This window comes from Falco punctatus (genome assembly GCF_963210335.1).
Source record: "Falco punctatus genome assembly, chromosome: 1".
Taxonomy (NCBI): Eukaryota; Metazoa; Chordata; class Aves; order Falconiformes; family Falconidae; genus Falco; species Falco punctatus.
Window position 1 is genome coordinate 35,980,930 of NC_137580.1, and position 23,899 is coordinate 36,004,828.

Consider the following 23,899-nt stretch of genomic DNA (forward strand, 5'->3'; position numbering starts at 1 on the left):
GGGGGTTAAAGTGAAGGCTTGAGTTGCAAAGTTGATTCAGGTAGCTGCCTGTTACAGGTAATTTGTGTAGTAGCCCCTACAGTCCCTTAGCTGTTAGCTGTACCATCCAGCTGAGACGTGATAATGAAATGTTTGAGGATGAGGTTTGTCCTCATTGCAGGACAAACCTAAATACACTAGTGTAAATGTTTAAGGAAGGTTTGAAACCACCGAAAGTGGGGAATGATCATGGGCTTGGCATTGCCCTGAAATTCCACAGACACCCTTGTGCAGTCAGGTACAGCTGAGAGCTATTTGGGAATCTGCTAGTTACCACCTCCCGTCACAGAGTTAACTAAGGCATAGGAGCTCTGGGTAGGTGCTTACAGTGCACACACTGGCATCTCAGGAGAAAATTTTTGTGGGTTAGTGGCACAGGGTAATAAAGGCAGCTGTCCTGAGCATCACTCTGCCAAATGGAAGCATGTATATTAACGGAATCAAGAGTATTTCAGTAGCTGTGTCTGCGGTGAGGATATCCCACCTGGTCTCCTAGTGAACACAGTCCTTCTCGGGGGGAAATTTACTGGTAGGTTGGGAATGGAGACCCAAACCAATGCTCTCTCTCCATACCAAAATAGTTCATTACTGCCTAGAGCAGTCTTGCAATGCCATACAGACATGATCATTATTTCTTCTCAAAAATATTTTGTAAAATTTGTTTCTTAAAGAAAACCTTTAAATCCTCACCCATTTAATCCCATTACCTAATTCACTGGAAAACAATTTCATAAACATATTAAAAATCATTAAAATGATAGTGTTAAAGTTGTGTAATGCCATTGTTAAAAAAAAAATATGTTATTCACCTTTCTACCAATATTTTGTTTGTATGTTACAACACTTGTACCTTTTTTAGCAGGAACCTCCTCTCTGGCTGTCTTCAAAAGAACCTAGTGCACCAACAAAAGTACAGACCTATATTTACTGTTTGTTCTTGTTTTTTAAATTAAGGTGTTATTTCAAAGGCTAAAGGAGATATTACAGTGATTAATCAAGATGTCTTAGCCTTTGAAGAGTGGACAGCACAGCATTCTGACTCAGGCAAAGGTTTAGCTACAGAACAAATTTAAAAGACAAGAAAGCAGAAATAAATATATATAAAGATACATATATATAGGCCAGTATGACTTTAACTCAGATGATGAGAGCTGAAGTAGACATATATTGTATTTCTCCTAAAGCAGTAGGATATCGGTTAAAAAAAAAAAAGAAAGAAAGAAAAGAAATTAGAAAAAAACCTGTCAGATATGTTGAGGCAATAACACGTGGGAGAAAATAACACTTTGTGTTAGGCTTATATTTGATAGATATAAAACTTGAAAATACTGTGCTGCACCTGAGGTGCACTGTACGGGGTAATTGAAATGAATCTTGGGCTGCCTTGAAAGACATTTAGCAGCTGTTCCTGTTTATCTTTCAGGTTCAGAATGATTTGAAAAGCATTTTTTCTATTTTCCTGGGAAGATGAATTCCGGCAACTTTGCCTTTAAAATGTGCATTTTTATGTCACATGCACTAAATGCAAGAAATTGGAGAACGACTTCTGTGTTAAGTATTGCAGGCCTCCAGTGTACCAGGAAAGGAATTCAGGTGGTGTGGGACATTTGGCAAAATGTTATCACAACACATGCCTCTCTGTTTACCTAAGTAGGAAACAATGAAACTCTCAAGATCCCTAATACTTCCTTCTTTCAAAAACAATGAACCTGGTCTGCAGCTGAGGTATAAAAACCAAAGATGAAACCAACCCAATGCAATTTCAGCTTGGAAAGTCGAAAAGAACAGTAGTTTACGTGTCAACTATATATTGTATCACAGTTTAGCTTTATATAGCTTCTTCCAAGAGAACGCTGCAAAACACTTTTTAGGGATGGTTGAAAGCAAAAGGCAGGCGTTAACACAAGCTTTAAAAGAAACTAAGCTGTGGTTATGTGGCTTTGCTCCTGACTGGAGCTTAGACATCATAGATGCATTTTTTTGGCTCTGTCATAGAGCTCTTGTGGGATTTTGGGTGAATCACCCTCTTTTCACACCACTTTTTTGTCTTTACAATTACATTCTGCTTGGTCTTGTGTCATCCGTCATGTCCTGTCCTGTGTCGTGTCCCCCCCTCTTATCTCTCCAGTTACTGGTGATCCAGCCTGGGGACTATCTGGAAAACATAAATACTGTGTGTGCAAGAAAGAGACCCCAATCCATATGCTACACTGTAATCATAATTACTGCAGTAATAGACTCATGATTTTTGAGCAGCAGAGGATGTGTTGCTGTGGAACAGGAACATAAACATACAGCAAATTATGTGGAAGATTGAGGGGGGACTGAATGGATTTTGGATCAGGCTTCAAAACTAACTGAGAAACATACTGCTGCTGAGAGTCAGTAGCAAGACAGACAACAGTGAGAGAACTGAAATGGATGGAAGAAAAAACCAAACAGTAAACTGGCAAAAGAGGAATATAAAGTATGTCATGCAAAGCTGGCAGCTTGGTGCTCTCAGCATTGTGCAAGAAGGATGGACTACAAGCAGGTGAAATGTATTACCACAATGGGGCTCAAAAAGTTGCAGAAAATAAGAATATAAAAACTTTATGGGATTTTTCAGTCACACTTCCTGAAATGCAAGCCGAAAGAACAGATTTAGCAGATGTAGAAAAGGAGAAAGAATACTTTCCTGTGAAATTTTACATGTAGTGAGAACGTTCAGCTAAATGCAAGAACAAAATTGAAAAATAGGATCACTGACTGCAAATCTGCAATGGGTTCACAAACAGCAAAACCATTTAGTTGTGGTGGAGTGGGATTTCCTGTCAGGGATATTACTAAAACCACATCATGTAAACTGGGAACTGATGACTGTGAGTATTTCAGCAATACTCACCGGCACCTCTAAAATGCTGAGAAAAGTGGCAATATTCAATGTTTTTCAGTTCTTCATATGGATTATAACTGCACTGACAAGTTGCAATGCACCCTTACTCCCTATCTCCTGCCAAGATTGCCAGCAGTGGAGGGAGTTAATAATGATGTTGATAATGATGATAAAGAAAGGGATTAATGAACTTGGAGGTGTGTGTTAGGAAACAGAGATGAAGAGAACCTAGAAGACGTGTCAGCAGGGATAAGTATAAAACAACTCCAGATACAGGTGACTATCTTCAGAGAGGCCAGGGTATCACCACTAGCATTTTTGTTAAGGTAGGGTTTACAATCCCTAAGGAACGACCACTGTAAAAGACTGTATTGCATTCGCATGGCAAGGTTTTGGTAGCAGGGGAGGGAGGGTCTACAGGGGTGGCCTGTGAAAAGCTGCTAGAAGTTTCCCAGCTGGTTCCAAGATGGACCTGCTGCTGGCCAGGGCTCAGCCCAGCAGTGACAGTGGTGGTGCTTCTGGTCTAACATATTTAAGAAGGGGGAAAAAACCTGCACACCTGCAGCTGGAAAGAAGAGAGAGACTATGTAAAGAGCAACAACCCTACAGACCCCAAGGTCAGTGAAGAAGGAGGGCCAGGAGGTGCTCCAGGTTCTGCAGCAGAGATTCCCCTGCAGCCCATGACGAAGGCTATGGTGAGGCAGGCTGTGCCCCTGCAGCCCTGTTATATTCTCTCTCCCCTGCCCAGCTGAGGAGGGGAGCGATAAAGCAGCTTTGGTGGGCACCTGGCATCCAGCCAGGGTCAACCCACCACAAAGATCTTCAGCAAACACAGGAAATCAGTGTCTTTCGTTACTCTTATTTTGGAGACTACTAGATAAACTGTGCCTTTCTAACAGATGTAAATTACAGGATTTCCTAAACAGCAATATCCCTGGTTATTGAGAAGAGACACTAGTAATCAGGTCAGTTCCAGTGTTTTGCCAGCTTTCACAAGTCTAGCACATCCTGAGTAGTACAGTCAGCAAGAGATCATACATCTTTTTAATTAAAAAATTGATCCCGAGGTTATGCTGCCAAAAAAATTTTAAAAACTGCACATTATTTCTTACGTAAAAATTAATCGAACAAACTACTTAATGAGAGGTCGTATTTGGAGACACGGGTTACGGCTGCCTCACCATCCATTGAATGTGCATGCATACACCCTGATTTGAAAACAGCAGTTAATCAGCATGGCACCCAGTGCTACGCTTGCTGCTATTCTCTTTAGTGATGTTTGCAAGCAAGAAAAGAACAAGAGAGAAATATGTTGGGTTTTGTAGTCAAAGAAATAAAGGTCAAGCAATTTTTTTTAATCAGAGGCTTTTTTTTTTTTTTTTTTTTAACCTGTCTTTCTGTGTTCTTGACAACTCAGCACCTGGAATAGTCATGCCTGAAGTTTGAGGAAGTTTTCTTTCTGCTGTGGCACAATTCCAAATGTCACAGAGACATTATAAAGCGTACTGTATTTCAGAGTAACTTATCGAATTATGCTGCAGTAAATTCAGATTCACTGCAGACTGACTCTCTGTAGTCTCTCCCCCGCTCCCCATCGAATACCCTTCTCCCCCAAACACACACAAACATGTATTTTTGCTCACACCACCTTCTGCCTCTATACAATAAGATAATGCAACCTCTCCCCCAGAAAAAGACTTTTGGTTAGGAATGTCCTCTGCACTGAAGCCCGGTGTCTGTCACCCCAGGTCTAGTGAAACAGCCCGAGAGAAACATCAGAATTGACACTTCCCTTCCAAGCTCCCCAGCCCGAGTACCTTTCCTAAATCTGGTCTGGCCTCTTCCTGTCAGGAACTGCTGCCTGACTCCCCAGGCAAGCACTTGTCCTGCTAATTGAATTTTTAATCAGTCCTTGAACTCTGTCGTAGCATCTTGAACTCATAAAGCAATACGGCTTTGTTATTATTAGTGATTCCTTTGAGCTTGCATGATGGCCCTTGATCCAGCACCAGATTTTAACTCACTGCATGTCTGGGGCTTGCCAAGTACAGTGGAAGATCACAGTGAGAAGAGCCGAGTGGTTGACAGTAAGTTCACAATGAAGCAGCTAGTAATTCCTTAAGTCAGAGGACTTCAGACAAACTGTATTATTGAATCTTGACTAGCACAGATCTAGCCATCATGCTTTTCTGAAAGATCCAATTTCTCTGACTCTCTATGCCCTCACTGGGCACTCATGGCTTCCCACTTGCTTTGTAGCAAACACTCCTGTAAGCTGAGGCATGGGGATAACTGTGGATGTCTCTGGTACAGTAATGCAGAGGCTTCTGGTTGAGAAGATGCTTTTCCTTAACAGGAACTCGATAAGTGATCTTTTCCCTGTATGATGTGTGAACGTTTCTGTGAAGTTGCATTCCAACATCTAGGGAGCTGTTCTCCAAATAAGATTAGGACACAGAATATCAAACATATACTGTTTCTTAAATGTTATTCCATGTTTGTCACCAGTGAATTTAGACATATAAACATGACACATGACACACAAAAATCTTCCTGAACATGCCTGTAAGCTTTCCTTTGCATCAAAACATTAGTGGTGCTAATTAAAGATGTGCCACAGCTTACCTGGATTCTCTAGTTCCTGGACCTACTGTTGAAATGTTCAGCAGAAGGGTTACAGTAGTTAGTTGATCCATAGAGTTTAAAATGCATCAGTGAGGACCAGAAATGGTCTGCAAACACTCCTCACTCCAGCTCACAGAGCAGGGCAACCAGTTCAAGATGAACCAGACACTACTTCATTTCAGGGAGCTCCTGACCGCTCTCACCCTGGCATGCATCCCTCTGTAACTACATCACTGTGTCTGAATTAACCACAAGAATCCCCAGTCTGATGCTGGGAGGGTTGTGTCATCAGCCTGGTCTCTGTTTATAGTAGACAAACTGTATATTTACCCTTATACTGCAGCTTTCATACAAACGAATCTCAAAGTTAGAAAAAAAGATATATGAACACGAAATGAACACTGTGACTGTCTCTGAGGTTAAAGATCAGCCTGAAATAGTCCTCTAAATACAAACTTTCCACAATTATGGGGCATTTCAAATTGGCTTCTTTCTGCAACTTCCTGAAGAAAACCAGTCGTATTTTTACAAAATACTTTATGTTGAATCAAAGAAGAAATGTGTAAGAATAGCTAAATAGCTAACTATCTGGTGGTTAGAGAGTTCTTGAGGCAGGATACTCCAAATAAGTATTTGCCAAGCAGTGTAACATTAATGCGAGACATGGCATTAACACAGGGCACCCATCCTATGACACTTCCACAAATTGTAGACGTGCACACTCTAAGAACAGGTAAGATGTAGTTTCACACCCACTCAAGCAACTGAGGGAACTGAACCAGGCTGGTCATCTGGCCTTTTCACTGACTTAGTGAATAACAGAGAGATGGCAAGTTCACCATCTTCCCAAGGTTTGTGCATAAAGATGGTAAATTAAACCGCCTGGCTAACCTGTCCTCAATTTAAGAGAGTTCTAAGATGACTGAATCTATAGCTACTGTAGAAACTGTTGAAGCAGAAACCTTTTCCAAGCTGATATTGGTGATTCTGGTATAATAAAAACTAGTCTTAACTGTTTCTCCTTTCTGCCTCCATGATCCTTCTCCATTTTTTTGTTACTCCAAACCAAACAGCAGTCTTCTTTTTAAAAACTTACATCTGCTAAATTCTTCTAATAGAAAGTCATTCCTATTTGGCAATAATTTCTAAAGAGTATTTTTTTTCTTCTTTCAATGCTAATAAGAAAGGACAGGGACCCTAAAGTCAGTATACACCAATGAGATGAATCAGGAGATATGACTGAAATGAGACCCAGTGTGACACAGCTGCCTCCAGAAAAAAATCTATCACTTGGGCAAAACACACTGGGACAATCAAGTATCTCAATTTCCACTGCTGTTACCATGGTTTCTATACAAAGACTGGAGAGCATTACAAGTATATTCTTTGTGATAACAAATAAAAGGAATATGTGAAATAGGACAATAAAATCATGGGTGACCTGTGACAGACCACTGTGTCAGCTACTAGCAGCTACCTACATTTCCTTCTGAAACAATCTAAATGGACAGAAGGCAAATCAATATATTCTCAGTACACTGTCTAGCTGTTTGGTTTCCCCTGCCTTCCTGTTTTATTTTGCTGCGGTATAAAAATGATTGGGAGAAACAAGAGAGTTGCACAGTTAATACAAACCATTTTGCCATTCTTGATAACTCCTGTAAAGACAGCCTGGCAGTCCAGTGTCATGTCATTCTGTATGTTTCATTCAACAGAACAGCCTCAGCTCTGTTTTAATCGCTGTTGAAACTCAGATTCAGCAAGATGTATGATATTAGTCATGGCTGACATATTAAATTTATTTACTGAGCTTTACACTGCCAGAGTTTGGAAGTAGGTTGGAAAGATCCTGAAGCTAAACGTAAATTCTAATTTCAGTTCCAAGCTTTATCCAAATACGCTTGACTCGATTCACCTATGCGATGAAATTCTACCAAGACATTTGCATAAAGGCTATGAGGTCAAGTTCTTACGTCTTTCGGTATACTGGAACACAATAAACTCAGTTTTCAACATTAGAAATGTTAGTCCTCACCAAACTAATGCAAATACCTATTTTACATGTGGAAAGTAACAAGACTTTCAACTCAACACGTAAAAGCCATGTAACTGATTTGAATACATATGTCCACATAGAAGATAGAAGGATATACCAGGGCTGGCTGTACATAACCTGAGCACTTGAAAACTCCCCACATATTTTGTCATTACAATAATTCAAATGCAATTAAAAAAAATCATCTGAGTTTGAAAAGCTGGCCTGTAGATAACAGGTCATAGCAGCCGAGTCACTAGTGATTCACTGCTACCGAAAGGGCTCCCTCTTCCTAAGACTTTCTCTTTCCATGTCCACCCATTTCCCTGAGCTGACTCCAGGGAAGCCTGCTCCCAGAGGTGATTAAATTTCTTGATATGGGCAGAAAATGATGCAATTTTCTTTTCTTCTGGATTAGTTCTCTGTTGGCTTATTGAGCTGACCTCAATAACTTGCTCAACACTTGAGTATGAAGTCAATGCAGTGTCAGAGAGTAAGAGGAGAAGATAATAAAAGGAACAAGGTACGAAGTCATTCTTTGATGATGGTAAGCTACCACATTTTTCAGAGGGAACTGTACTCTCTGTTATTTTTGTATGGCTTCTGGAGCACATGTTTATGGCATAATTCTCTGTGAAACTGGTGGGAATTCCTAAAGAAAAAAGTAGTATTGTAGTAAATTAATTTTAGTTAAAGGACAAAAGTCAGTATGAATGAAAGCATCATGATTACATGAGTCTTACACCAAACAAGTAAGGAAGTATCATATAAGGTGACTTGATGACTTACCTTAAAGGAGATTTCATATTGCTCTCCTCCCCATATTTCTAATCCTGGATCATAGCCTCCTAGCTCCCAAAACCATCTCCGGTTAACGGCAAACAGACCTCCAGCCATTACAGGAGACCTACAGGTTGAATAAAACAATACAAACATTAATGAAGATGTTTGGACTCTGCGTGCGTTTGTGTGAATGCTGCGTGAATTGCAAAGCTATGAAAGGTGTAGGCAAAGGATACTGTAAACAAACATTTACCTTTATTCACCCCAAAATGGACTCCAGATGAGAAACAGGCGATGTGATAGACATGTAGATAGATACAGAGCATGGTAGACAGTCATGCACAAACTCCTTTAAAAAAAAAAATCCAACAAATTCTGCTCATTACTAAATAAAACCATATAACAGAAAAAGAAAGGGACTCTGGAAACGTGCTAAAGTATTTAATGTCGTCTCAGCACTTGATGTGAAGTAACTCATATTTGAAACTTAGCAAAAGTTTTCAATTCATGTCAGTCTCATAGGTGCTGGCTAGAGAAAGACAGAAAGGTGACAGTGGCTATCTACAGAGCAGCTGTTGGGAGTTAAACATCTGCTTTTCTACAGCATCATTTAAAACTCCTAAACTTTGTCCCACAGTGGTAATTTAACTCATAGGCAAATAATTTGCTGTGTTTCCCTTGTTTCCCTTTATTCCATGAATAAACACATGGAATTTATTTGAATTAACTCAGCCTCTTCCACAGATAATATAGAAAACAAATGGGATACTTACAGTTAGTGTTAGAGAATATTCATGAGGGGTATATTTTAAATTTATAAGTAGGAATTTTGTACTGGAAACTAAGTGTGTTTTTTTTTTTTTTCTCCCCCCCCCCCCCCCCCCAAAGACTGGTTCCAATGCAGTAAATACATTGACAGCTCTCAGGATTTAAATGTTGCTCATTGATTCCTTGCAGCTGTGGTGGAAGGGGGATACAAATGGATCTGCACTGACCGGGAAGGAGACAACAGGCTGAAGGAAGTCCAACCCAACTGTGCAGTTCAATCAGTGCAGGTCAACACTCGCCTTATGAGTTTTAGAGCGAGAGGCTAGAAGGAACAGATTACTGTTGATGGCTGGTCAGCAAGAGAAAAGACATAATGTAAGAGACCTGGATGGCTTCCAGGCAGTGCTTGCTTACCGGAGAATAGACACGAAATTGCATCCTATGCCATGTGCTTTGTAACACTGCAGGCCCTGAGGGAAAATTATCCTGTCTAGGGGCGTTTCTGTTCTGAATTCCTGTTGGTGATTTGTTTGGGACTATGGAAGCAGATGGTACCATCCCTGAAGAACTGACTGGAAAATAAAAACTTCCTCCTCTGCCACTGATTTAGGATTTGACAGTGAACTCAGGGCTGGTAGGTATCACAGGAATCCATACATAGGTTAAAAGTTTATTAAAGAGGACATCAAGCTAATGGAACAACATTCTGCTATATTTTCACTGCCTTAACCCTTTTTATATTGCTATCTTTTATCCAAGCCAGTGGAGAGACAAAATAACAAGCAGACTGCTGAGTGGCCTCTGCCACCATTAGGATGCCAGTGACTCGCCACACGCCTGAATGCTAGAAAGTGGCTCTCTCATCTGCATTCACAGTAATGAAAAACAGTACCATTACCTTACCTTTCATTTCCATAAGTTAGTTTTTAAAATATATATGTATTTTAGTTTATATCTTCTCTTATATTAAGGTACCCTTTTTCACTACTAGGGAGCTCTGTCTTTAACCGCCTAATTCTATTTTTCTTTAGAGATTATATTTTTAAAAGCACATAGAAACTTCGTGAAACAAAGCTGCAATATTCTGACGAGGCTGTGCACTGTAACATAGACAGAATGCTAATACTTTCTTACTTTTATTGACATTTCATATCTCAAATATTGACTGTTCTTTCCACATACGAATATATTCAATACAGATTTTATTAGAAACCTTCCCCTGGGGATTCTGCCTACTAAAATACCTACCGAAGTAAATCTAATTACAACATGCCCTTTGTGACTTCAGATTCTAAATAATCAAAACACAATGTCCTTTTATAAAGATGGACTTGCATGGAGAATGCTTATAACTAAATCATTACTGGCAGAAGAAACGTAGTTCCAGAAATCACTGGGTAAATGCAGGATTTCTCTATTTCTCTCAGGAACAATAATTTTCATGGGCATTTCTCTTGACACAGTGAATGGCCTCAGAAAAAGGCTGTCCCTGCAGGTGAATCGGATGAAAGATGAAAAAATCAGATACTTCAAATTGCAAAATAATTGGCAAATACTTATGAATGATACTTTATAACTAATCTGTAGATTTTCCAGTGATCATACCGAGTAAAGAAACCCCTTGTTATTTAGATGCGAAAGTTCTGAACATTTATTACAATTAGTGAAACTACCAAATGACTAGAACAGCAGCAGACTCATAGCTTTTGCACTTACTTAAAAATGAAGAAGAAAAAAAATTGCAACTAATGTTGCTCCATTCGTTCTTATTCCACAACGTGTTCTGACATTTGTTTTGCAGGAAGAGCAATGGAAAGGACAAACAGGGCAGCTTTTTGGTTTTCATCAGATTGGGATGAGCAAAAAGCTGTGTGAACCTGACCACTTGGCACAGGATACGTATTCCACTCCATGCCACAAGCAGCTGCTGCTGAACAGGCCTTAAATTGTCTCCAAAATATGAAGACAAGAGTTCAGTCCTACAATCATGACTGATATGAAAAGTCCTTTTGTAGTCAATAGGATCACTCACATGGATAAAAACTGCAGCGAGCCCAAAGGAGAAGAATTAATCTCTTGTGTAATGGCTTCTGTATAGAAATGTCCAGTACAAAGCTGTGTCTGTACAAGTGATTTTTCATGAAATGTCTTACTCAGACATTCACAACCAGACTTAACCTACTGTAGCATAACATTATGTGACTAATTACAGTGGAAGCTGTAAAATACTTATAGTCAAAAACTGAAAAGGACAAAGACTCCCAAAACTTCAGAAAAGCTGCAAAGCTAAGGCTGCTAAATTTAAAAATAGTTATAAAACCTTCCATGTGAGAAGTACTGCACAGACTCACTGACTATACCTAAAAGAACAATATTGCAAATAAAAGACAGCTGATCCAAAAATGGCCCAACAGGTCACAGATCGCTGTGCTGAGACAGAGAATGAGTTTGATATAGTGAGTGTGCAAGAAAACCTCCAACAAATCATGTTTTGCAAAAAAAGATAGACTGAGGAAAAGGCAGGAAAATGCTTACTGTGAAAAGATAACTCACACAAATTAAAAAAGGGCACAAAAAGAAACATAGCAATAGCTTAAACTGTAGCCAGCGAAGAATTTTGTAACTTCTTGCAATTTACATGCAGAGGAAGCAAAGAGATAATCTCATCCATGAATTTTCAAGGTAAGAGAAAGAATGACACAGACTTAAAAGGAGCATGAAGTTACTTGCCTTAGAAACAAATGTGGTATATTGCAAACAAATGAATGGCATAGCAGGGTTTGGAATCATTATTTTACAAGAGTGATGCATACAGTGGAACTAAAGGATTTGTGAAAAGGAAAGAGGCTTTGACAGCGCGCAGAAAGACACTTAGGAAATGAAAATGGGAAAGCACTTGTGCTAGATGACATGTCCAGTAGGTACGCTGATGTGGAGACTGGAAGATGTCCAATGTATGACACTTCTATTTACTGTCATACCATGTCAGTATGTGAACAAAGGTTTATGTCACCTGTTATTCAACATAAAGAAAATATTGCAGTGTGCACAAACCATTGTTGAACTGGGGTGCTTTGGAAAGGACTGATAGGAATTACCTGCCTCAAACAGCTGAAATTTGGTCATCATAATCGTATCTAGTGAATGGCATATTGCACTGTGCATGTCTTTGTATAATCCACACTGATTAAAAGCTCTGTGCTGAACTACTGAACGGAAACGGATGAATGTGGTAAAGAGGTGTTCATCTCATGCAGGATACGTTAGACAAAGTGACCTTCAGTGCCAAACCAACTGACATGCAGAACAGAAAGTGGGGTAAATGTCAGCCCACATCAGGAGTCAGTGCTGGCTCCTGTTGACCTTGAGGAGCCAGGGATGTGAAAAAGGAGGAGGAAGGGGGCCACGCTGCTGCTGGCACAGTGAGAGTCCCAGAAATGACTATAGTGACCTACTGAGCACAGCCTTGAGCTGGGCTTGAGCAATTTTTATACTGAATTTCAATGTCTTGTTAATGAAGGAGAGTGCCCCTCCACCCTAGTGATGCCACACAAAGGCACCTCAGAAAAGTGAGTAAATGCAGATACCTGTTCCAGTGGTAACTGCTCCTGGTGCTCTCTGCAGTGATTCCTGCTACTGCACCAAAGCTTTCTTAAGTAAATGGTAGAAGCTGACTCTAATCCTAGATAATAAAAGGGTCTAATAAAACTAAAAATTAAAATCTATGTACGTGTAATGTAAGAGAGATTCAGTCACTCACATGAAGTGAATGCAGAAATAGAGGAAACCAGAAATAACATGAGGTGATCAAATGGCAGGAAGAGATACATATTAATAAAATAAATCAAGAAAATATGAACCTAAAGGTTACTCCAGTTAAAGATGAACTGAAGGACAGATTCTATGCTGTGCATAGAAAAAGATGTTGGTGTAGCTGGAACGAATATGGATCACACTTACTAAATTTTTCAAGAAGTAAAAAGCAGAATCGTTTATATACTAAACTCTTTAAACAAATTATTTTAAAGTATTTTTAAAATGTACTGACTTTTTTACATTTAATATTTCTATAAGGCTCCATCTTTTATCCAATCTAACAATATGAGAAATTTGCATGTTTATAAAATCATCAAAATTTAAAAAGTAAAACCTGTATCTGTGACATTAGCCTAGGGGATTCACTCTTTCTTTTTTTCCTCAACAAGTGTCCAGTTATCCGAACACCTTTTACCTTTGATGAATTTGTGCCCATCTGTACCAAATGATCACATAGGTTTTGCAAACCACTGCATTCCTGATAACCACATCATTATCTCCTTAGAGTCTAGAAACAGTATCTTAAATAGCAGATAAACTGTGTAAGGAAAAGGTATGTCTTAGAGTTGGTTTGCTCCCCATGAAAACTGCCTCCATCCAGCTCATTCACTGTACATTCAAAGCTGTCACCACACTACACTGTAAATCGCCAGCTGATTTTTTAACTCTGTTGATGTATGTGATGCTGAACTGCTGGCTGTGTATGATAAGGTACCCCAGCAATTTCCACAAAGCAAACTGAAGCTACTCTCTTGCAAATGCAAATTTGTAGAGCTGTGTCCCACTGTGTAGGCTCCTTCTATGTATCCAGCTGGTTTCAGTAATCTGTGTTCTCTTATTAAACTGTTGCATAATTTTATTGTCACTCTTAAGCAGTTGGGATATTCTTATGTTAATTTTCCTTTGCTATGTCTTTCTAATGAGTCGTTTGCAAAATTCTTCATATGTTCATAGATTTAATATAGATGCACAATGTCTCCATCTTACCTACAATAAATACCTGCATATATGCATGCATGTTTCATACATTTCTACTCACTGGCATCCAGTCAGCTGTTTTACAAGTGACAATTAAATTGTGAGATACCTGTCCTTTAAGAGGCACAGCACTAAAATTTCACCCATGTTTATTTCAGTGCTAAATGTCCTCCTGTTTTTTTTTTTTTTTTAAATGATCTGTAAAATACTCAATCTAAAAGAGCACTCACAAAATGACTTAGCATTCCAATGATAAATATCTTGTTTTTTAAGCAGGTCCATTGAAATTCTCTGTAATGTTAACAACAAAATAATTCCCTTTTCCAGAGCAGAGTTGCATTATGTTTTAACTTCTAGCAACATCTTTCCTGGACAACTCAAACCTGTGAAATGCTAGCGTGGCAGAAAAGCAGATATGTACCCAACAGTACCCACCGGTGAGAGTAGCTGCTTGTGACAGGTTATGACAAAGCCACACAAGCTTTTTCTGAATGCTGCTTCCTAGTGCAGAAGGCACTATTATGCAGGATGGAGATCCAAGCTAATTTACTTTGACCAGTACTTTTGTAGCCTGCATCTCCACATAATGAACAGTCTCTCTATTAAAATTGCAATGAGGCCTCATTTTGATGCCAAATGTGACAAAGTTTTCATGACCAGCAGAAATCAAAAAGTTCTGATAAAAATTTGCATTTTGTTGTAGTGACTGTTGTTGGAGATTATGACCCATTTGTTTCACTACACAAATTCTGTATAAGGGGCATTATACATGTTTCTCACTCACTTGAAGCTGAAAAGTAAAAATTTTTGGCATTTAAGGAAATATTCTTACGGGCATGTAAAAAAACCCCAACAAACCCAAACCATCAAGCTTAGTTTTTATGTAACCTATCAGTTCACAATATCATTGTCCTGAAATACATAGCAGATAAGTTGTATTGCTTCAAATTAACTCCGAAGTCCCTATATAATTAAATTTCATTTTTAAACTAGACCTTTGTTTGAGATGTATTAAGATAAAATCCCATTCATCTCACATAGACAGCCAGAAAGTGAGCTGCAGAGAGTCAGCTATAAAGAAAGCTCTAAAAGTGTTTGAGGTTCAGTTTATAGAAGTTTGCACTGTGATTTCATCACATGACTTCTTTGCATATTTTCCATATTTTTCTTAGCACATTGCTAAACTACACTGAAAAAAACGTATTGTAAAAGAGTGATCATCCCTTATGTTGGCAATGATGCTGAGGCCCATTTAACCTTCCCTCTCATTTTCAGAAAATTAATGAAGCTGTAGAAAAGGTGAGTCAGTTGGGTAGAGATGGAAGACTCTAAAGAGGAGGTTTCCCCTTCTCATTATTACCTTTCATAATCACCTCTCATAATCCAAGGGAAATCTATTTGAATTATTACTAAAAGAGATCTACAGGACTCAAACTAAGCAGGTGGGTTGGCAGAAATGAGCATCCTGCAGCAAAAAGTAAATGAAAGCTTCTGGAAATTTCCTACAGGCAAAGGTGTTCAGAAGGATAAAAATGAGGAACAAAAGAACAGCTGGAATATTATGCTGCAAGTCATACTAAAGAGACAAGTCCAACATACGAGCAGTATTGCAACACTGAGGCTTGAGTGCTGTAAAAGCAAGAATGGAGATCTGAGAGCAGCACTTCAGCTAAGCCACGTCTATGTCATGAGGGGGGATGTATCTTGGACATATGGAGCTCAACTGCAGCAAAACCCCCTTCAGCCTATTAGTAGGAAGTGAGTAAGAACTGCCAGGGGAAACAGAAATGAACTCTAAGCAAAATTTGAAACAACTCTTTCAATTTAGTACATTTTCATATTCATTGGTATCGTTTGTATTCAGGGTTGTCCCTTGAAAATATAATCTTTAAAACAGAAATAAGGACCGATTGGGGGCAAAATATTATCAACTGTCCCTAAAACAGGAGCTTACTTTAGCCCTCTGGCATTTAAGGTAACCCAAGGTCAAAATTCAAACAGGTAAGTAGTGTTTTGCACAATATAAGAATTCCAGAATTGTAGGAAGTCACCCTGTTTCTCGTTCTTGTGAAAAGACAGTTATTTTAATTATGAAGGCACAATGAACTTCCTACTATCATCTTTTGCCTCTGGGTCATTACAAAACATGAAGCTGGAATTTTAAGTCAAGGCCAATCCTTTAATCTGAGTGTACACCCTACTTTTAAACAGGAAAAATCTGTCCAAGCTAACACGGAAATCCACGTCTATGAAAAGTAACACTTAGGTAAACTGACATCATCTCACCTGAGATTAAACTTCTATTTTCAAATAAGGAACAAGGTCAGCAGCATATCTTTAGATTATCCGTCCTGGTTGCACTCCATCACCACCTCTCCAACATGAGGGAGTAACAACAGTTCATTAAACCCCATCACTACCTTCAAGGATGTTCTTTCAGAATATATGGGGGCAGTAGCTGCACAGAATTACTATCGAATTACAACGTTATCTTCTCCTCTTTAGATGCAAAGGTATAAACCCGAGAACTATCTTCCTTTCCCAGTGCTTGCTTTTGCTTTATTGATTTACTTAAGCCGAATATAGCATCATAAGAGAAGTTTAAACTCAAGGAGAAATTTTTGAATGTCACCGAAGATGAGAAATGATTCCTCTTAAAACATAGCCACTGGGCAGAATATAGGTTCTTATTTCCAAAATAGTCCTTTAATTCAGACCTTGCCCTCCCAAGAGATATTCCTAGATAAACAATGATAACAAATCCAACCGGTTAGCAGTCTGTGATTAAAAGTTACAGGTGATTATTATGAAGTTATCTGGATGACTATAACTCTATGACTCCAATTTCTGTGACTCTAAACCATTAGGTACTTATTCCATATTAAAGCAGATTTAAAGGCACCACAACCCAGGAAAACAGCTTTGTACACAACGTGTAAAAGTGACTTCACTGCTCACACCTTCCAGCACAACCTCACAGGCGGACCGAGCCAGCTGGAGCATGGAGGGCTCCGGCAGCGGGGCTCACGGCAGCATCTGCTCTGCAGGCAGCGCCGGCGGGGCCGTGTCCGCCACGGGGGCCAGTAAAACAGCTGCTTGGGTCTCTTTATGGATGCCAGGTGAGGAAAAGAGGTCATTTGAATAACTATACTACATGCTACTGTATAGCACCATATGCATGTTTGCAATGTTTTGGCATGTTGAAAAAAGACAGAACAAGGCAGCTGAAGTACAATCACCACCATCAACTCACGCAAAACAGAAGCCTTTTCTCAAGAAGATAGAGCCCTCACATTAGGCTAAGTGGATCAGACACACAGTTAATGATACGGCCTGTGATCTGCCATGAAGCTGAGCATATGGATGAATATTACTCCTTTGATCAGTTCTTCAGTAGCACTGTCAGCAACTGCCCCCACTCTACCCCTGTGCACACACACCGCTTCAAATGCAGGCAGCAAATAGGGACAAAAGGTAATTTCAATATTTCATTTGTGTCTGTCTTTGGGGGTTAATGTAGAAGCTTGAAACGATTACATGCTGACAGGGAGGGAGACTGGAGCCTGCGTAGCCGTGCCATTGCTACAAAAAGCAGGTCGTCCATTTGCCAGTGGTCAAAGATTTCAAGGACATTAAGTTTTAAGAAGGCAAAAAAAACCCCAAAACCAACCATGCCTGAAGAGGCAAATATGCAGTCAAAGGTATTCTGGGATCCTGGAAATGTGCTCCTAGGTGCACCAGTGCCATTTATTAAAGCTCTATAATTTGCTGTGTTACCTTATTATGGAGGGTAATGGGGAGGCAGACACTTCACTAAAACAAAATAAGATTTCTCCTTGTCTGTACCAGAGGACAACAATATTTTCCTGTAAAAACTGAAAACAGTGAAAGCAGTTTTTCAGAAATGGAACTGACAGAAAAACACTGGAAAGCACTTCACAATGAAGGATGAAGGAGCTGAAAACTGATGAGGTTGAGCACTTCATCGTCCCATGACAGCATCTGCTCTTAATTTGATGTTGTTGTAAAGATGGGCAGGCAGGGCTGTGGAAATGCAGGGAAATGAACCTTCCTGTTTTATCATCATAATAAATCACATTAAAAAAATATCTCCATTTGATAATAAAAATAAAATGAAAGTCTGGTCTAGGGATAGTTCTCCACATTTGCATAAACTCATTCTCTCTGCACTAAAAATGCATGGAAATGTGCCATAGCAATAACGAGCTAGAGAGAGAATATCTACATTTTGATCTATGGGAGATTAATATTTTTGAGGTTTTCAACAGCAAGGCTGTCAGGAATTGTAGAAGACACCCAATAGCTTCTTTTATTTCCTCAAAAGAGTTATATCTAGTGTTTTGCTTTCAGAATTTGGATGTGAACTGGTTGTTTTCAGAAACAGACAGTTTTCATCAACTATTAGCAAAATGTTCTGATGGAAGAGTTGCTGATTGCTGCTACGAATGCTCACTTCTGTCAGAAACTCTTTCAGCTATGTGAATATTTTGATATGCAGCTGTGAGGAAAATGGTCTATCCCAGCTGAAATATCACATCCTTCTTTTATTCTAAATATAAGTGTATATTTACATAAGTGTCACAAGTACACTTACTACACTATTTACTGATAAATGGTCACATCTAGAGGTGAAGCACTAGAAATCTGTATGGCTGAATACACCATTCTGCTTCCAACCAGTGTGCCTTGCAGACTTGCAGCTGGATCTTTAGGTGGTTTAAGTGCACGAAGAACACATTGCCAGTGAAATTATGCTGTTGTACATGAACTCTGGACCTGATCTTGAAAGCAAATAAGGGTAATGAATTTGCCAGAGAGTGCTGCTAATTTGTACAGACCATAGCCGAACCTATTCTGAACAAAACATACTAATCTCAGAGTTGGAAACAAGAACGCCTACGTAGTATAACTGCCCCCACACAGAAGACTACCTCCATCCGTTGAGATGGCCAACCTCCTTGACCCTAGGAGATGCACACTAAAATTTTCATATCGCTGGAAGGTACAAGCTATACTTCTGAGAACAGCAAGCAGAAGGGGACCTCTGGGAGTAATTCATAAGCGGGATAATGGCAGTTTCCCAGAAGTAATCCTGCCTCATGTGGGACAGGGTTGGACTGGATACAAAGCTGGCTTTTGGGTGACTCACCGATAGAGACCGCAGCTGCCTTGCAGGCTTTCTCCCTCCTGGATCCAGAAGCTCACACAGTCCAGCTACGCTTGTGTCAGCATCGTCCCACTGCCTGCCATGTGACAGTGCAAGGATCAGGAGGGGTCACCCTAACCTATATGTACCTATAATGAAAATACTGCAAGAAAAAATTAAGAACTGAAAACAGTAACATATAAGCACTGCAACTGCATTAACTCAAAACCCAAGACTCCTGTCTATACTCACTTCCAGGAAACACTATTCTTTTACATTTATCTAAACTAATAGCATACGGATAAAATACATGATATCATCATTTTAAGAAACACCTGAGGACTTGGAGAAATTTGGGGCAGTCATCCCTGAATCATGTCTAAAAGTTTGTTAGTGAAAGCCCTATCACTTCAGAATTAAATTAAAAAGCACACAAAAGGCATATCAAATCCTGAACTGGCAGGAAGGTAAGCTGGACAGTAATAATGTTTACTCTTGCAACTGACCTATAAAGGCTTTATTGTTAAGAGTTGACAAAAAAAAACCCCAACCCAACCCCACAAAAAAACCCAACACAAAAACCACAACAGAAAACGGAATTCCTGAATAACAAATAATCAGAATAATCTTTGTCAGGAATGGCAGCTCCCAGCCCCAGCGAAACTGTCATTTCATCTGATCTCCTCCATTAATGTTACATTCACCACCATGAACAAATGGGCTCTATGTTATCCAGATGGTTACTGACAGATAACCTCGTTAGCAGATGATATTCATAGGAGGCAACTGGTAATACTGTTATCATTTTACAGACTACACAAAGAGTGCTCAGTGCTTCAGATCCAACAAGTTTCTCAGCTCCTCACGGAAATGCTTCAAATGCAGAATCAAAGAGGATTGTCAGTGGCTGCTTTAAGGCCCTAAGTCCACACCTGGAGGTGTTTCCATTTTTCCCCATCTTCTCAGCCTCGAATGCAGAGGCTGTCCTTGCAAGTGTGAACCCAATCTTGGTAAACTGTCAAGGTGCTGCTGTAACCCACACTGTGTCAGCGCATAGATGGGCTTCACACCTCAGATCATCTGTTTTCCCCACAGAGCCAAACTGCTTCATCTGCCCTTCTCACCGTGGGACGTCACTTTAGCCCTGCAGGTGCTTACATCACCTCAGTTTGTGTTGCTCAGTAACCTACCCTGTTATTCAGTGGCAATGGCCACAGTCAGCACGGATTATGCTAACTGAATAAAAACTGTATGCTTCTGAAGGACAGGAGTCCTCTGATAAGAGGACTGCTTGTGTCTACATTGTCACCATAACCTCCTTCCTTTCTGTTCTCTTGACCTGAGTCCCCTGACTGCCTGCTCTGACCCCATCCCAGCTCGTTCCCCAGCTTCCCCTGGGAAACTCCGCCAGCTCCCCTGAAAGGGGGGAACTCTCCCAGGACGCTTCTCTCTGTGGCTAGTGTAAGCTGGGAAGCATCAATCTCACCAGCAGTTTTTATTCCCTCCACTTAGAGCAGCCCTTCCTTTACTTTCATAAGAAAAAACATTCCCTGGCTACCAGCTAAACAGAAATGGGAATTATGATGCCCTAAATAGCAGGATAATAAATCTGAATACTTTGCCAACGAATACATTTTCAAACCACTCATCTCCAGCTAGCAGAAGAGAGGAGAGCCCATAGAAACTGTAGCGCAGAACAGTAATTAGGTCAGCCTGACATTTGTGGCCCTATGTTTGTGGAAGTATTTTCCTGAAAACTTCAGTTATATAACAACACATAACCAAACTTAATACACCCAGTAAATTGTTGGCTGTCATTACCAGTAATAAGAGAGAAGAGTTATAGTTGCAAAGCAGCTGCTGTAGCATTCAGCCATATTCTGCTGGCAAGAAAATAAAACTGAAGAAAGATTTAAAGGAAGAATGTTATGTATGAGCCTTCTCAGATATGCAATTAAATACAAATTGCAAAACACAAGTAAGTACATTATAAAACACAGAATTGCAGGTCAAAGATTGAAATTATTAGCATTGACAGAATCACTTTTACAGTTTTCCTTCTGAAGCTACACACAGGATGCTATTCTAAATAAATATAAAACGAAACAGAACACTGCAAATATTTTCCCCTCATAACTATATTTTAAAAGCAGAACCATACCTCCACTGCAATTACATAAGATGTTATTCCATTAACAACTAATAGTAGGAGCAAGCAGGAAAGCAAACAAGCCAAAGGGAAAAAATCTGCTTCCAAGACTTGCTAAAAGAACCCCATTCATAACTAAGTCTGATGAGGCTTAATGTCTCAATGGAGGCAGAAAAGCAATACAGTCACAACTAGGCTGTGTTTTGGGGTCAGGTGAAGCGGATTCCTGACAACATCTTTCAATCACTTGCAGATGCAACTGAGACCAAAACCTGCTCTAGCTGGAAGACACAATTTCTTGACAAAGAGTAATAGCAACAAAGAAAGACCGAGTACATTTTCTTCGAAGACGAATGAGCTTCATAGAGGTCAGCACTTTGTCTTTGTTGCTTCCCTTTCCAGTGCAGGGACAGCAGCTTCAAGCAAATCTGACACGGCATGCTCTGCATGAGCGGTTTGCTTCCTCCATACATCACCCTGTCTGTACCAATACCCTTTAGGTACGTTCCCATTAATCTGGGAGTGGCTCGTACACCTGCATTTCCCAAGGAGAAAACTCAGCATATTCCAGCTCCCCACACAGAAGCAACACACAAAACAACCTTTCTCTCCCTGCACCACAGGAGAGGGATTCACCTCAGGACTTGATTTCACTTCCTGCAGGGATTTATTAAATCAGAGAGCAATGAAGCAAGAGATGCACCGTCTGTTTGGGGTTCAGTTTTTAAAGACAATTGCTGTGGGACACAGACTCTCATTACCAACTGTACAGGTGCCACCTGAAGTAAAGACTAAGAAAAAAAATCAAGAAACAGTTAAAAAAGACTTCCTGTTTTTCCTTTGGCAACTTGAGGAACTCTGAAAGTACACAGTAGATGCCAGCAAAAGATTCATGTATGCATTCCTGGTAGTTCTTTAAGATCAACACATTTTTTTTGGTGTGCTAATAATAAAGATGGGTGCCATGCAAAACTCCAAATGAATATCATCAGCCTCCACAAACTCCTATTGCCATGAGCAATGGTGTCCACATGACGAACACTCTGCAACTGAGCGAGTACTCCTACAATAGATCTTCACATCTCTGTGGAATAACGAAGTTCACTCCACTGTCAAGATATGTTCAAGCCATGTGTATATATATTTCATTATTCCGATAAAAGCCAACAGCCAAGTATTCAGCAGGAAATATGCATCATATTCTTGACAAATAGTGTAAGTAATAAAAAGCTCCCGTTTCAGAGAAAGGAATGTAATCAAGAAAATTTTTCTTCTTGCATGAAAGATTTTGAGTTTAGTTTTCCAGCTACAGAGTTTTATCAATGAAGCACAGCTAATGTGTAGTCTAGGTGGAGATTAATGTAAGATTTTTTTAATGTATTTTCTAATAAGGAGTTCAGCATGCAATCTATTGCAGTAAGTAGCAAAACATAAAAATAATCCACTTTCAGGAAGTGCATGGCTTATCTGCTGATGTAAATAATCCTTTGAAATATCAATTCTTGCCAAAAGTGTGTTTGTTTAGAAACTGATACACGAGGAGGGCTTTCCTCAGTCACTGAACTGCTCTAGCTGGGCCTGTCTCCTACAGCCTCAGTGCAATCAGACATCCTGCGTTCATGACAATCTAGTTAGCTGTTGAAAACGTCTTATTTTAAGAAGTGTTATTTTGCATTATAAGAATTTAAATACTGACATATAATACCAAATAAAATGTTTTCAGAGCTACTATGCAGGAAGCTACATTTTAAAAAAATCCTGTGAAATACAATTTCACACACCCCCCAATGTTAACATTGAATATATTGTCTGAGTTTTTGAATGAATTACTTTTCAGTACTATAAATCTTCATCTTTAAAATGAAACTTTTTAAAGTTAAGCATTTCCTGTTATTGTAAGTCTTGCAAACTGACTTTATCACAAAAGGTTTGATTACTACATTATATTTCCCTCTTTGGAAGCAAACACATAAATGAAGTACTTCAGTGAATTAAGAATGCTCCTCCCTATGACTCAGTTACTAAATCACATCTCTTGATTAGGCTGAAGAGCTCAAGAAATCACTAAGCACTGTTCTTTGTCTATGGAAATGCAGTTTTCATAGCAAAATAAACCATTGTGCACAACTAAACCACCACCACTGAAATTTTAAATAGCACTCCTTAAAATATTACGGGCTGATGAACTGGATTGTGCCAGTATTCAAGACAATCTCACAGTTTAACATCAAACCATTCCCAGCTACTCTTTGACAGCAATTCCTTCTCAACCTGCTGTGCAGTCATCTGATGAAAATGAAAGGTGTACGCACGACTGGCAACACCAAAGGCCTTGGAAGGAAGGTTACATTTACTGCCTCCCTACTCTTCTATGTAGCTGAGCTCCTAATATGGCTTAATGCATCTAATGTCTGGCTGCTACCAAAGGGGGAGAAGTCACTGCCCACTCCTCTGATCCTCCCCACTGTAGCTTGCAGTGTGTGGTCCCTCCCCACGGAACAGCTTTGTTTTGCTCAAGCTGCTTAATTCACCCAAATGCTAGAAAACGAGACCTTTTTTTCCCCCAAGCGTGGGGTTTTTATTGCCATTGCAGTGAGTTTACATGGCTCCTGGAGGTGGATACCGTAAAGCACAGGAGGCAACGCTAAGCCAGCAGCGTGACAG

General features: G+C 39.7%; 1 protein-coding gene across 2 annotated transcripts in view; it reads right to left on the bottom strand.

Annotated features, from left to right (window-relative positions):
• The window catches only part of GALNTL6 (polypeptide N-acetylgalactosaminyltransferase like 6), a gene marked incomplete at its 5' end in the record, with an annotated part of 489,592 nt that overhangs the window by 39,654 nt on the left and 426,039 nt on the right, over positions 1 to 23,899 (bottom strand). For both annotated transcript variants that reach the window (XM_080372609.1, XM_080372608.1), the window contains one exon: positions 8,364 to 8,481. In XM_080372609.1, the coding sequence (XP_080228735.1) occupies positions 8,364 to 8,481 (118 nt within the window). The remainder of the gene's footprint in view (positions 1 to 8,363; positions 8,482 to 23,899) is intronic.